Consider the following 14,794-nt stretch of genomic DNA (forward strand, 5'->3'; position numbering starts at 1 on the left):
GTACACATGGCAGTACTCGTGTCTGCTGGGTGTTCATGTGGACCCTGCTTATAGCCCCTGGGGCATAGGCTCACAGCCCTTCCTCTTGCCCTCCCCTTCTCTCTGCCAGTTGCTTCTGGAACATCTGGAGTGCCTAGTGTCCCGTCATGAGCGGTCACTGAGGATGACTGTGGTGAAGCGTCAGGCTCAGTCACCTTCAGGGGTTTCCAGTGAGGTGGAGGTGCTGAAGGCTCTCAAGTCACTGTTTGAGCACCACAAGGCCCTGGATGAGAAGGTACCTAGGCTGGCCCACAGCCTGCCTCCACCCCCAATCCAGCCAGGCTTCCCCAGAGCCTCTGTGCATCCCTTCTCTGAGATTTCTGAATCCTGTGTTTAGGGAAAACTGCCGTCTAGCTTCGTAACTGGCTCCCTCCTACAATTAATCCAATTTCCAGGTCCTCCTATTAGGTTCCCTCTCAGAAATTTGCCTCTTGGCAGGTCCTTCTCTTTGCCTTATGCTCAGTGGTGGTAGACCAAACCCAGCCTTCTCCAGCTTGAGTCCAGTGGGGTCCCTGTTTCTTTCTTCATCTCCCCTTTTATCTTGGACAGGTGCGAGAGCGGCTCCGGGTGGCCCTGGAGAGAGTGACCACCTTGGAAGAGCAGTTGGCGGGTGCCCACCAGCAGGTAAGCTGCTTGCCCTCCCTCCATCTGTAGACTACAGCTCCTGGAAGCCAAGGCTGGTTTACCCCTTTTCCCCACTCTGTTCCTCATCAGATTTCTCCCCTCTGTCTTAACTGGAGACTGTTAGCCAACAGGAGACATCTCTCTCTAGGAGATGGGAGACTTGGAAGTGTCTAGAATATATAGGAGGTTCTCTTCTCTTTGACCCACTGCCCTGGGGACTGTGCCCTACAGGTGTCTGCCCTACAGCAGGAGGCAGGGGTTCAGGATGGAGTGGCAGAAGAGGAGGGGACTGTGGAACTGGGACCGAAATGCCTGTGGAAGGTGGGTCATGGGGAGCTGCATAGAGGGGACATGTCTTACCCCAGACAGGAGGTGGGGGCCCTGCCCTGCCTTAGTGCAGTAGAGCAACTGCTTGAATTAAATTTGGAGCTTTCTCCAATGTTACCATCTCTCTTTCCTGCTCTCCCCTACCCCATCTGCAAAGAAATCTACAGATTTTTGTTTTAGTGTCCAGTACATACACTGCTAAGCATATAATGTGTTTGTCCACTTGAATTGTTAGGTGCCATGTACCTAAGAGATCACTTTTCTTTCTGAGCCTCTGTTCCCCTAGTCATGCCCCTTTCTAGGTTACAAGAGGCTGAAATAGCAGGTAAAACTAGAAATGATTATGATTTCAAGAGATACACAGGAGAGTGAGAGTGTTCGGTCATTGTCTGGAATGAGCTTCTGGAGCCCAGAGGAAGAAGGGTGTACCTGGAGGTGTGCTCTAAAATTGAGGGCAGAGCTGTGATCTGCTCTGGTTGTGCTGTCCCTCTTCCCACCTCCCCAGGGCAGGGCAGGGGAATGGGATGCCCAAGGCTCTGATGACTGACTGATAGTTCACTGTCTCTGGAGCATGACGCGGGCCAGGTAGAAGAGCTGCAGGAGCTCCTGGAGAAGCAGAACTTTGAGTTGAGCCAGGCCCGGGAGCGACTGGTCACCCTGACAGCAACCGTGGCCAAACTTGAGGAGGACCTGGGCACGGCCTGCCGGGACCTTATCAAGTCGGAGGAGCTGAGCAGCAAACATCAGCGGGACCTCCGGGAAGTGAGCAAGGGCCTGGGCCTGACCCTATCTTTCTGGGTGCAGGTATTTGGCACTCAGGAAGGTAGCTGCTGGATGTCCTGGGTGTAGAGGGAGAGCCAGGCAGGGGCTGAGGAGTGTAAGACTGAACACTTGGTAGGGTCCAATGTGGGGAGGAGTGGTGGGAGGGATGGATCAAGGTCAGAAACTGATAAGGTAATGTGGAGGAGATATAGCCAGCCAGATTTGGTGGGGAGGTGCGGACAGGATGAGGGCAGGAAACAGATGATGACCTTCATCTCATCCTCTCCTGTACCGCTCAGGCTCTAGCCCAGAAGGAGGACATGGAGGAGCGAATAACCACACTGGAGAAGCGCTACCTGGCTGCTCAGCGTGAGGCTACATCGATTCATGACCTCAACGACAAACTGGAGAATGAGCTGGCCAATAAGGAGTCCCTGCACCGCCAGGTAACTCATGCAGATGGGGTTGGGGGACACTGTACTTGACCGTGGAGGTCCTAATGATCGTGCTGGAACCTCCCCTTGGTGGCCCAGGAGACCCTGAGGTGCTGGTCACCTTGGGAAAGGGAAAGTCAGGTATCTCTAGGTAGCCAAGAATCAAGATTGCCCCCTGCTGCTTCTGACCTATCACTTGCTCTCTACTGAGGATGGGCCAGGGGGTGGGGGAAGCTTCAGTGCTCCCTCTTGACTCTTCTCCCCACCCCCCACTTTGCTAGTGTGAGGAGAAAGCCCAACATCTGCAGGAGCTGCTGGAGGTAGCAGAGCAGAAACTGCAGCAGACGATGCACAAGGCTGAGACACTGCCAGAGGTGGAGGCTGAGCTGGCCCAGAGAATTGCAGCCCTCACCAAGGCAAGTGGGCCAAGGGCCTGGGAATCTTCCTCTGTTCCCTGCTTCCTGAGCTCTTATGTAACCAGGCAGTGAATGGAGAGAGTGGGAGGCACGTTGGGCTGGGGGCCAGGAAACTGCTTCTCATTGCATGACTCCAGGAAACACACTTTGTTGTGTCTGTCAGATGGAAGAGTAATCCCTGCCCTCATCACCTCACAGGGATGTGACAGTCCCATAAGAAGGGATGTAAGAGTACTTTAGTAAGTAGAAGAAACTGTGCTGATGCAAAATATTTTTATTATCATTTATACCATTGTAGTTAATACTTCCTTTTGGGGGGCTCTGAAGTGGAAAAAATAGGACTTTCATTTCTGGAAAGGTAAAATCTGAGAGGAAATATGATCAAAGTTTATACATCTCTGAATGGGGTGGGAGTTTAGGCTGAGCATATTTTTTTTTTTTTTTTTTTTTTTTGTCAAATTGAAGCATTCTAGATCTAGGGACCATCCCTAGCTGTTTGAAGGATTCAGCTTTTGGACAAATAAAAGGGAATATAATTTTACCCAATGGATAGTTAACTTCATGGAGGTATGCAGGCTGAAAACATCCTAGGTCTGGAAGAGCTATGTAAATGCATGGACATCTACATGTGGTGGCTTAATCAAGAGAATTTAGGAGTGTTTACAGTGGGTCGGAGGCTTTCAGGGGTGCCTCATGTGTGATCACCATAGCTATCCACTCAAGCAATGGAGAGAAGAAAACCAATATTTAGTAAGCATCAGACCCCAGAGCCTCTGGAGAATAGAGGCTGGCCATTGTGCCAGTGTGGCAGCTTGGGGGCTCTGGGGATGGAACCTGCAGCCTGGCTGTACCTCAGTAGACTCAGGACCACGTTTGCTTCTGCCACTGACTTGCTCTGTGACCTGGGAAAAGTCACTCCCTCCCTAATTGGGTGTCTGTGTCATTATCTCTGTGATGATGTCATCATCTCTATAATGATGGGGTTGAATTTGGTCATCTCTAAGGCCTTTCAGGCCCCTAGGAATGAAGGGCAGAGTTTAAAGTGCAGCAGAAGACATTATGTGTGGGATGCTGAACAGTCAGGTTTAGTAACTCTCAAAACTGACAAGAAAGGATGGACTGAAGTGATTAATATGTTCAAGGGAGTCATAGTAGAAGGGCTTTAAGGAGGGATTTCCTGACTGTAAGATGTGTGATTGTCTGGAATACCTTGTCAGAAGAGGCAGTGGGATCTCCATCTCTGAAGATGCATGAATGGAAGGGGAGACCACTCTACTCAGGCTGGTTTAATAACAAAGGTAATCACCATGGCTAACATTTGTTGAGTGCTTACTGTGTCCTAAGTGTTTGCCATGGATTATCACCTTTAGTCCTTGCAATGGGCATAGGTGCTGTTACTACAACTGAGGAGATAAAGGCTCAATAGTGGTTCAGTAACTTGCCCAAGGTCACACATCTGGGAAGGGAGGGAGCCAGGATTTGAACCAGTCTGGTTTGAGTCCATGCTCTTAAGGGCAATTCCATCTATCTGGAGGCATAGAGATTTATGGTCGCTCATACTTTCGAGTGGAGTTTTTTTCTGGAAGCGTAGGGAGAATTTAGCCTCTTGAGCTGCCAGCTCCGGGATGTTTCAAGGCTAGCCCTGAGCAGGAAGGAGAGGGTGTGGGTGGGGGGAAAGCGGCAGGGTTGGGGTACTTGGGAAGAAAGGCAATGGTGGTGGCAATTATGCTCCAAGATGGTAAGTGGAGAGCTTGGCTTCATTGGTCCCTGAGGCCCTGATTCCCAAGGGCGGCTCTGGCACCTGGGTGCATGGGATACAAGGTCTGAGCAGGAAGGCAGATGATCTTCAGGCTGCACTGACCCATTCCTCCCTCCAGGCTGAAGAGCGGCATGGCAACATTGAGGAGCACCTGCGGCAGCTGGAGGGACAGCTGCAGGAAAAGAACCAAGAGCTGGCAAGGGTGAGCTTACTGGGCCAGACTCTCGAGCCTCCTCTCAACCCCAGGGCGGCATCCCAGGATGGTCTGTGGATAGGGAAAGGAGGAAGAGTGAGAGCTAGGGAAGGACCTGGCTAGGGACAGAGACAGAGCCACAGAGGGGTGGGAGGAGGTGGTCAGGAAAGCTGCAGACAGGGGCCCCCAGAGGATAAGAAGGGGACAGATGAGTGGGCTGGAACCACAGCAGGAATGAGTGGCTCCCTGGGATTGCAGTGAGATTGCCCTGGGGTGGCTTGGTGCAAGGTGGTCTGGTTATGCAGGTGCGCCAGCGGGAGAAGATGAACGAGGACCACAACAAGCGACTGTCAGACACTGTGGACCGACTGCTTAGCGAGTCGAATGAGCGCCTGCAGCTCCACCTCAAGGAGCGCATAGCGGCCCTAGAGGAGAAGGTGCTGTGGGTGGTGGGTCTGGATGGGCAGGGCTGCCCAGAAGGATGGCGCTGGCGGAAAGGGGCGGAGTGGGTAAAGGTGTGGGTGGAGCCGGGTGAGCAGGAATGGTTGGGATGTGAGAGCTTAGTCAGGAGCGGGGCGGGGGTGGAGGGCTGGGCGAGGCGGGGACTGCGGAGGGGTGTGGAGTGGAGTTAGGCTGAAGAGGAGCAGCCTGGTCTGGGGGTGGGGCGGTCTGGCAAGGAGAGGTAGGGCTGGGAGAGCAGACCGGAAGGCAGATCTTGCTGGAAGGGGAAGGCCTGAGCCGGAGTAGAGGAGCCGGGGTGGAGGGGAAGGGGGCTTCTTGGCTCACAGCTGTTCTCCCCCAGAACACACTGATCCAAGAGCTGGAGAGCTCCCAGCGGCAGATTGAAGAGCAGCACCATCACAAGGTACCCAGCTGCTGGCCAGCCCTGCCAGCCTGGGAGGGCTGAGCTTGCTGTGAGGAAAGAACAGGACTGTGTTTCAAGCAGCTGCCCTGAAACCCAGCACTGTGCTAGCCAGTTTGTTAGTCCATGTACACACATTATTTCACTAATCCTCCCTAAAGCCTATCATAGTAGATGCGTCACCACCACCCACCTGTAAAGAAGAAACTTAGCCATAAGCATAGGGCAGAGAGTGGGTAGCAGAGAGTCAGGACACAGTGAAGGACTCGACAAAAGGATTTGGTGGGGCCTCAAACCTGGTGAAGCTCTTGCTTTCTGGTGATTTGGGGCGGATTAGCCACTATCCCTATGCTAGCAATGTCTGTGAAGTCTGGGAGTTCACTGAGGGCCCCTCTGCTGCCCAGCCTTATTTGTCATGCATTTGCTTGTTAGTGAGGGCTCAGCAGGCCTGTTCTGGTAGAGTCCTTCCAGACAGACCTCTCTTCGGGCCCTGCCCCTGCCAACCCTTCTACTCATTTTCCAGTTGGACCTCTTCTCTTTTGGTGTCATCTGTGGGCTTGGCCTTTGGTCCCTGGCTTTGGACTTTGCAGTGCATTCTTCTGCTTCTCCCCAACTCTGCTGTTCTCTTTGTCCTTCTCTCATCTCTCTTCCCCTCCCTCACCCCTACCCCAACCATGGCTCTGCCTGGCACAGGGCCGCCTGTCTGAAGAGATTGAGAAGCTGCGCCAAGAGGTGGACCAGCTGAAGGGTCGAGGAGGGCCATTTGTGGATGGCATCCACTCCAGGTACTGGAGCTCAGGAGGCTGAGCGTGCTGTGATGGAGTCCTGGACGGACCTAGATGGACCCTGGGGGAGGAGACTTCCTCCCACCAAAATACCGCCCAGGACCTCAGGGTCCTCCTTATATTCAGGGTGGGACACTGAGGCTTCGAGAACTTTGTAAAGTCATCCAGCTCACTTGGGCAGTTTAGAAGGGAGCACCTGTCCTCTGAGGGATGCTGAGAGGCAAGTAAAACACAGGATGATCCTTTCCCACTGCCATGAGACACAGAGCATGATTCCTGCTTCCTTGACAGAGGGCACGCCCTTGAGAGGGGTCTGCTGAGTTACATGCTCACCCATGTCCCACAGGGCCTGCTCACAGGGAATATCTGGGTTCACTCTAGTTACTTTGAGACACCTTATTTAGGGCTCTGAACCTAATGCTTAAATTAGGCCCATGTTTTAGGGAACTTCTGGATTTTTCTTCATATTTTGTGAAGCATTTGGCAGTGAACTCAGACCTCAAGCCTGCCCTCAGTTCTTTGCCCAGAGAGGAGACTGAAGTAGATGGTGCCACTCAAGGTTCATGGCTCCTGGATATTTTCTGTCCAAACCAAAGTCTCTTAGATCAGAACACATAAGGTTCCCTATGGTCATGCTCTTGTTATATCAGGGAAATAGGGATCAGCTTCTTTGAAGAGAGGTTAAAGGAGAAGTGTACATGTATATGTGCAGAGGGGTAGGGCTTAAATTAGGGAAAGAGATGTTGAACTTGAAGAAGAGAAGCCTGTGGGTTTCTGGGGTGTTAGAGATTTGGGTATCAATTTCAAGTTTGTTAGGAATTATTGTATAGGAGTGTGGAGAGAAGCAGGGAATAGAGACAGAAAATGGTAGTTGGAATTCCTCATACTTCTCCCTTCCTGTAGGTTGCTCAGAAGAGACCAACTCCCTACGCCAATTAAAAAGGCATAGCTCAGAGTACACCAAGCTATTTGGCACTGCTTGCTTTCCTTAATGGTTGGAAATTCTTGGCTTTGACTATAGAAGCACTGGCCCCATCATGGAATTGGGACTGAGTTGCAGGGAAAAGGGGGTGATAAGCAGAAACTCCCCCATCCCTCCAGATACCTTGTGTAATCTGTTGTAGGCTCACCCTGTTCCTTTGCTCTGGGCTCCCTCAAGTTCTAAACTGGGAAGGCATAGGAAAGAAATGTCAGTAGGGGAGGCTCCAGATATTCCAGAGGATCATTACTGTGATCCTAAAATTTCAGGGTTGGGATAGACCCTTGGGGCAATCAAAATGCTTTCTCTAGCCCATGTCTCTGATACAGTGTCAGGGCCTCCTGAAGCTTCCTGGGGATAGGGAGTATGCCTGGCTTGAATTTTGGCCAGGGACTTAGTCCAGAGGAAGACCAGAGGTAGTTGCTAGGGAGAAGACCACGAAACAAAGACGCTCAGAGTTCAAAGGACTTTTAGAGATCATCCCTTCCAACTTCTCTTGGTGCCATGATCCCTCCCACACATTCTTGTCAGATGGCCAGAGAGTCTCCACCTGAATACCTCTCTGAGGGGAGTTCAGCTTTTTTAAAGCTACCAGTTGCATCATAAGCCAACTCTTGCTATTTGAAGGTGCCTCTTGTGTTAAGTCTAAAGCTGCCTCCCTAGAACTTTCTCCCCTGGATCATACTGATCCCTGGAGCACCAGAGAATAAACCTAATCTCTTGCTTACGTGGCAGCCCTTAAGTCATTAACAAAAGCTCATGTCCTGCTAAGACTTCTCTTTTCCAAGCTAAAGATCCCTTAACTCTTTGGGCCCAGTGGGTGTAAGCTGGGGCTGTCAGTCCTCAGGGCTTGTCTTTTCTCCCCCATCCGCCACTCAAGGGTGCACATAGGCAGTGCAGCAGATGTGCGGTTCTCCCTGAGCACAACCTCCCACGCACCTCAAGGTCTGCATCGTTGCTACTCAGCACTGCGGGAAGAGTCTGCCAAGGTGAGGGGGTGGAGGGGTGAGTGTGGATGGGTCTACCCTGGGGAGTTTGGGGTCAGTTCAGCCACGTGCCTTGCTCCAGTTTCACAGACGGCTGGTGTGTGATGCAAATCCTCCCCCTACCCTCCCCTGTGTCAACGACAGCTGCAGCCTTGGGGTTGGGGCCATCACTGCAACAGCTGTGTCTCGCCTCGACCTCCTGGTGGGCAAGAGGTAGAGGCTGGTGGGTGGTCAGCTAGTCCCTGAGGCCCCACTGAGTCCTGTGCATGTGTACCTGGGTGTGCAGGCACGTATTTCTAGTGGTTGGGGTGGGGGATGCAGGGGCAAGATGGAATTGGCAAGCTTTCTGGAGCAAAAGCTGTGGTTTATGGGTAGATGAGAGAGGATGACAGGTTAACTGGCCTTGGGACGGCACCTGAAGTTTTCTGAGAAGCATGTAGTTCATGTGGAGTCTGCCTAGGGAGATTTAGAGGGAACAGGAAAGATTAGGGGCAGAAAAGGACTGACTTCAATCTTTTGGGGAAGTCTGATTCCTTCCTAGCCCCATAATTGTTAACCATGCTCTGTCTCGAGCCCAGATCCTCTACATGCTCTAGGGCACTAGAAGATATAGGTGGAGAGGGAGGGAACTCCTAGTCTGATGGCAGAAGATTCATCTCTGCCATTAGGAAACCCCTAGTGTGAGGGGGGAGTTGAAGTCTGAAGTCATCTCTTTTTCTCTCTCCCCTCTCTCCCTTTCCTCTGTTTATAAGAACACAGCAGCTGCCCAGGACCTCAGTCTAAAGGCTGCAGGAGTGGGAAAAGAGCCCTAAGGGGATCTTGGGGGTTTGGGTCATACAGGATGGGGTTAGAGATGGCCTCTTTCCTTTTCTTCTGCTGCTCTTCTCACACTCCCAGCCCAGTTCTGTGCTCTTTCTGCTTCTGGGCCTTTGTCTACCGAAGGGGTTTGTAGAATGATTTCTGAGAAGCTACCTCCTCTGAGGGTTGATCAGAGGGTCCTGTAATGTGCTGAAACTCTGAGACACAAGACAGTCAGGCCTGCTTGGCTTTTTCTCGTTCCCTATATCAAGTCACCTTTTGTGTGAGTAGAAACAAATAGCCTTTACATAATGCTTACTTGGTGCCAGACCCTGTGCTAAGTGCCTTACATGCATTTCCTAATTTAATCCTCAGCTACCTATGAAGTAGGTACTATTACTATTCCCACTTTACAGATGAAGAAACTGAGGCACAGAGAGGTGAAACAACTCTCTCATAGCTTGTATTTGGTGGAGCCAGGATTCAAAGCAAGGCAGTATCTGGAATCTGTTCCTAACCATTCTGCTATCTGGCTCCTTGAGTTTGAGTAGTATTTCTTAGACTTTAACATACAAGTAAGTTACCCAGGGATTTTGTTAAAATGCAGATTCTGAATTAGTAGGTCTGGGATGGGGCCAGAGATTTAGCATATCTAACAAGATCCTAGGAGATGCCAGTGCTGCTGGTATAGGTGGGGAGGGTCCTGCCCCTTAGTCATCTGGTGTGTCTTATTACTACTCCTCTGCTCTTCTTCTCTGCTAAGGACTGGGAGCCATCTCCACTGCCTGGGGTGCTGGTCCCCACAGCCACCCCTGCCTTTGACAGTGACCCTGAGATCTCTGATGTGGATGAGGATGAGCCAGGGGGTCTGGTGGGCTCCATGGACGTTGTCTCCCCCAGCAGCCACTCAGACGCCCAGACCCTGGCCATGATGCTGCAGGAGCAGCTGGATGCTATCAACGAGGAGATCAGGTTAGGGCAGGGGTGGAGGGCCTGGGAGGTTCCTTGAAGGACAGAGGCTCTTTGTGTTTGGTCACTGCAAGAGAGATTCTACATGTGTTTGCTTGTCTCTTACAGCTGCACCTTAGAGTGCCACAGTTTAGGGACCCTGTGTGGAGCATCAGGCAAGGTTCTGGCCCAGTGCTGGACAGAGAGGGGTAGGACCTCAGATTGACTTCTTAGGCTTCATTTTCTCTCCCAGGGCTATGGAGACTGTGTTCCTGAAGCTCCTGAAGCTAAACATAATCACTAAGAGTGTAGTTCCCACATACTGAGGCCAACTCAGGGTGAGAGCTTTTGTCAGTCTAATCACAGTCACTGGAGGAGACAACATTATCTCCATTTTATGGACAAGGAAACAAACCAGAGAGATTAAGTGATTTGTCCAAAGCGATGCAGTAAGTGGCAGAGCCAGGATTCAAACTCGGGTCTAAACTCAGTGCACTGTGTCATGCCTCCGGTTCCTAATGAGGCATCAAACAGAAACCATTTGCAGGGAATGTTATGAAGACCTGCACTTTACCCTGCCTTTGTAGAGAGTTTATTAATGTTCATGACAAACAGCAAGGGAAAATCCAAACCAGAGAACATCAGAGCTTTACAGGGCTGTAGGGGTCATCTGGTTCAATGGTTCCCACACTTTTGGATTTCACAGACGAGCTAAGAAGAAAACACTAGACACACACACACAGAAAGAGAAGGGTACTAACATAGGACTGCCAACTTTCATTCTGCAAAATGAAACATTAAAGATAATTACCATTTCCTATCACAACCATTCTACAAAAGAAACGATATTTTAACATCCCTAAAGTTGGAAAGACATGCTCTGAGAATAAAGATAGGTCCTGCTCCTAAAGAATAGTTGGCATCTTTACATTAGTTGTGTGTGTGTGTGTGTGAGAGTGTGTACGTGTGTGTGAGTGTGCATACACACATTCCTCTCTGAGTGCCCCCTTCATACACATAACATTATCACTATTATTCTAACTTTTCCATGGAACAGGGAAAGCTCCATCAGGGATCAGTATCAATTAAAGGTCCTGTGTTTGAGAAATACTGACCTAGACCATTCCTGACATTGGGTATACTGGGAAACTGAGGCCCTATAGATAGTGGTAGGTCAAGAATTCTGACTTCCAGGAAGGTTAATATTCCACTGACTAAATTGCCTCCTTTCCCAGCAACTGCTTTTGTTAAATTAGGGAATTTTGTTACATTAGGCCAGTTAACAAGAAAGAGAGAAAATTGTCTAAGCTGCAGTGGGATAGAACCAACTCTGCCCACAAGGCCTTGTATGTCCCTGCAATGCCGAAAACAATGGGGCACACCTGGCCATTGCCTTCTACCTGGGGTCACTGGGTGGTGACTGCAGGCAGTGCCCACATCTGCCTCCTGCTGGTCCTCTCTGGGGCTAATCATGAGATCCGGTTTTGCCCGCCTCCCAGGATGATCCAGGAAGAGAAGGAGTCCACAGAGCTCCGTGCTGAGGAGATTGAGACACGAGTGACTAGTGGCAGCATGGAGGCCCTAAACCTGACCCAGCTGCGCAAACGTGGTTCCATCCCCACCTCTCTGACTGCCCTGTCCCTGGCCAGCGCGTCCCCTCCATTCAGCGGCCGCTCCACACCTAAGCTTACTTCCCGCAGTGCTACCCAGGACCTGGACCGAATGGGGGTCATGACCTTGGTGAGAGTCTTGGGGCAGTTGATGAACAACCTTGTCATCACTGGGCTTGGCCAAGGGGAGTTGACAAGGCACAGCAGGGCTCACTCTCTCTCATTTGGGCCCCAGCATCTTCTTCTCATGATGTGTGCAGACCCTGGCATACCAGGTCACCAGCATGTCCTTCTGGGTCTGGAAAGGGCTATGTAGTATCTTCCTTACCCTCTCCCTTGGATAATGCTTAAGAAACTCACCCAATGCCCATACCTCTTTCTCTTTTCCAGAGGTAGCCCTGATTTATTTTTTCAAGCCAGTTTTTTGTTGTTGTTTTGTTTTGTTTTGTTTTGTTTTGTTTTGCTGTGATATTCTCTTCAGGCCTGTGTGAGGCACTGAATCCTATCTTCTCATCCTAAGACCACTGGGCTCCCCTTGGGGTAGACTTTCAAGCATCCAAAGGGTGAGTCCAAGCTCACCCTTCACTCTCTCTTCCAGCCCAGTGACTTAAGAAAGCATAGGAGGAAGCTGCTGGTGAGTGCTGCCTGGTGACCCAGGTACTAATAGGTTAATTCTCCCAGGCCTTTCCCTTTTGGCTTCTCCCCACTGGGCCCTTGAGTCTGAGTCTGAACTCTGAGAGGCCCGTAGGGCCTCCCCTCTGCTTTTCTCCATGCTCCTCTGCCTGTCTGGGCTGGGTAGGCAGGCCCCAGATCTCTCCCTCTATCCCCTGACGGCTTCACTGTCTGTTCAGTCACCAGTGTCTCGGGAAGAGAACAGAGAGGATAAAGCCACCATAAAATGTGAGACTTCTCCTCCTTCCTCACCCAGGACGCTGCAGCTAGAGAAGCTTGGCCACCCAGCCCTGAGCCAGGAAGAAGGCAAGAGGTAAATGGAGCAGACCCCATATCGAGCCTCTCCATTCCCAAGTTTATCTCGTCCCTCTCTCTGCCTCTGAACAGGCTGCATCTCACTTGTCCCAGGTGTCTGAACATCTCACTTGTCTTTGAAACACCATCAGGGAAGGACAGTCCCATGTCTCCTTTGGTCACGTGCTCTGATCATATCCCCTTAACCCTCCCAACTCTGACACTTACTGTAAGTTCTTCCTGAAGTCTAACTTCCATCTCTCATGCTGTAATTTAAGTATGTTTCTTCTCATTCCACCCCCTCCTGGCTGTCATCCTGTAGTGCTTTGGAGGATCCAGGCAGCAACCCCAGCAGCAGCAACAGCAGCCAGGACTCCTTGCACAAGGGCGCCAAGCGCAAGGGCATCAAATCATCCATCGGCCGCCTGTTTGGGAAGAAGGAGAAAGGCAGGCTGAGCCAGCTGAGCCAGGACGGAGCCACGGGCCATGGTCTCTGTCTCCTAGTAAATGGGTGCGAGTAGAGGGCAGAAGCAGGAGGGTATCCTTGGATCCAGTCTTCTCTGCCTGCCTCCCAGGGACCAGTGGGCAGAAGCCACAGACACAGAGATTCAGCTCCGGAGAAGAAGTTTTCTGTTAGAGCTATTTCACAGCGGGAAGGGCTACCTCATGAGGTGGTAGCTTCTGCCACGAGAAGTGTCAGGCATCAGTATCAGGCTGTTTATTCAGTATGCTGTAGAAGGGGTTCCTGTATTCAGTGTGAGGTTGGACCTCTGAGGTTTCTCCCAATCTGGAGGTTTTCTGAGGTACTATGCTCAGGACCTTCAGGAGAAATTTCTTAGTTCTTTCTCTAAGAGAGTCAGTTCTGAATTCCTAGTACATCTTGCCTCCAGGACTCAAAATATCACAATGCCTAATCATGACTTTGTAGACATTATAGTCAAGTAAGTGCTTGGGCAAGGGTAGCATTATTAACACCTCTATGATGATATAAAGTTCCAGTGTGTGCTTGGTGTGTGGTAGGTACACAATAAATGTTAGCTGTCTTCCTCTCCCTTCCCCTATTCCTTCTTCCCTTTCTTCCTTTCCCTCCCTTCCTCCTTCTCTTTCCCTCATCTATTCAGTTATTTGTTCAATAGACACGTATTGAGTAACTACTGTAAACAAGGCTTAGTATTAGGTATCAGAGCAATAGTGCATTCCTTCAAGGAGCTCAGTTTCTAATGAAAAGGAAAAAATAAAGAGATGATTCTAAAACAATATTAAGATAGCAATATGCTCTGGGTGCTTCTGGAACTCAGAGGTCAGCCATGGAGTGGTGGGAGCGACAGGAGCAGCTTCCTCTGCTGGGCAACACCTGGGCAGAAGCTTGAAGGCTAAGTGGGAATTAGCCAAGCCAAGAAGAGGTGTGTGTGTGTGTGTGTGTGTGAGGGGAAGGGGATGGGGTAGGGGGGGTCTGAGAAAGGCAAAGATTCATGGGTGTGAGAGTTTTGTAAGCAGTTGAGTTTATTCAGAGTGGGGAGGGAAGTGGGTGGGGGGAGCAGAAGAGGTGAGTTTAGACCCTAGGTTGGGGCCAGCTCATAAGGGCCTTGCAAAATATATTGTGGAGCCAGCCACAGATGGGAGGGGGCAGGGCTGAGAAGGTCCGGTCAGCGGAAGAGGCATCTCGTGTTGAAGCCTTATGATTTCCTATGTTCCCCACACCACATTGGCACCTAAACCTAAGACAGCATCCCAGATTGGCTTCTGGATTACCAACACCCTCTGTCCTCTGTGCACTTGTGAGGAGTGACCAGGGCTTAAATGAATTGTAAAATGCTGCCCCTGCCATGAACTCTAACATCAGTTCAGGAGATCTTTAACGGAAGAGGACAGAGCTATGCATGTTCCCTTTTGCGATTTGTGCAAGTGAGTGGCCCTGAGAAAGAGGCCCAGACACACATCTCTGAACGTGCCTCTTTCCCCACCCTCAACCCAGGTCAGGACAATTCTGTCTAAGCCTCGAAGCCCACTCTGGCTCTCTGGGTTTCCTTTTCCCCTTGGTTTGGAGGAGGGACAAGTTCTGGCTAGGATTCTGCTGCCGTTAGGGTGGAACAACTTCCATCCATCTGGCTGAAAAACACCTCCAGGGCTGAGGTTCCCAGGGGAAGGCTCTCTGGGCTTGGGGTGACCCACTCGATGCCGCTGTGGGACTGCCTGGTTGTAGGGATGTCATGTGGAGGCTCCAAGAATAATGGGTTGTCCCATCAGACCCTCGGGTTGTCACATGCTGAGGAGCCTCCTGCTGGTCTGCTCCCCGGTCCTGGCAC

The 14,794-nt window shown here is 51.0% G+C and overlaps 1 protein-coding gene across 20 annotated transcripts in view; it reads left to right on the top strand.

The window, feature by feature from the left end:
• Window positions 1-14,794, top strand: part of PPFIA4 (PTPRF interacting protein alpha 4) — a 47,854-nt gene that overhangs the window by 14,385 nt on the left and 18,675 nt on the right. For 16 of the 20 annotated variants that reach the window (XR_005019324.1, XR_005019323.1, XR_005019325.1 and 13 more), the window contains 16 exons: window positions 110-274; window positions 589-663; window positions 895-984; window positions 1,561-1,794; window positions 2,052-2,198; window positions 2,468-2,602; window positions 4,480-4,563; window positions 4,860-4,991; window positions 5,357-5,419; window positions 6,110-6,201; window positions 8,061-8,169; window positions 9,728-9,936; window positions 11,412-11,652; window positions 12,121-12,156; window positions 12,374-12,507; window positions 12,811-12,977. Coding sequence is in view for 11 of the 20 variants with exons in the window: in XM_036847554.1 (XP_036703449.1) it covers window positions 110-274; window positions 589-663; window positions 895-984; window positions 1,561-1,794; window positions 2,052-2,198; window positions 2,468-2,602; window positions 4,480-4,563; window positions 4,860-4,991; window positions 5,357-5,419; window positions 6,110-6,201; window positions 8,061-8,169; window positions 9,728-9,936; window positions 11,412-11,652; window positions 12,121-12,156; window positions 12,374-12,507; window positions 12,811-12,977 (2,113 nt within the window). In the remaining 9 variants the exon portion in view is untranslated. The remainder of the gene's footprint in view (window positions 1-109; window positions 275-588; window positions 664-894; window positions 985-1,560; window positions 1,795-2,051; window positions 2,199-2,467; window positions 2,603-4,479; window positions 4,564-4,859; window positions 4,992-5,356; window positions 5,420-6,109; window positions 6,202-8,060; window positions 8,170-9,727; window positions 9,937-11,411; window positions 11,653-12,120; window positions 12,157-12,373; window positions 12,508-12,810; window positions 12,978-14,794) is intronic. The other 4 variants (XM_036847559.1, XM_036847560.1, XM_036847561.1 and 1 more) reach the window with 2 other exon arrangements.

Source organism: Balaenoptera musculus, chromosome 3, assembly GCF_009873245.2.
Source record: "Balaenoptera musculus isolate JJ_BM4_2016_0621 chromosome 3, mBalMus1.pri.v3, whole genome shotgun sequence".
NCBI lineage: Eukaryota > Metazoa > Chordata > Mammalia > Artiodactyla > Balaenopteridae > Balaenoptera > Balaenoptera musculus.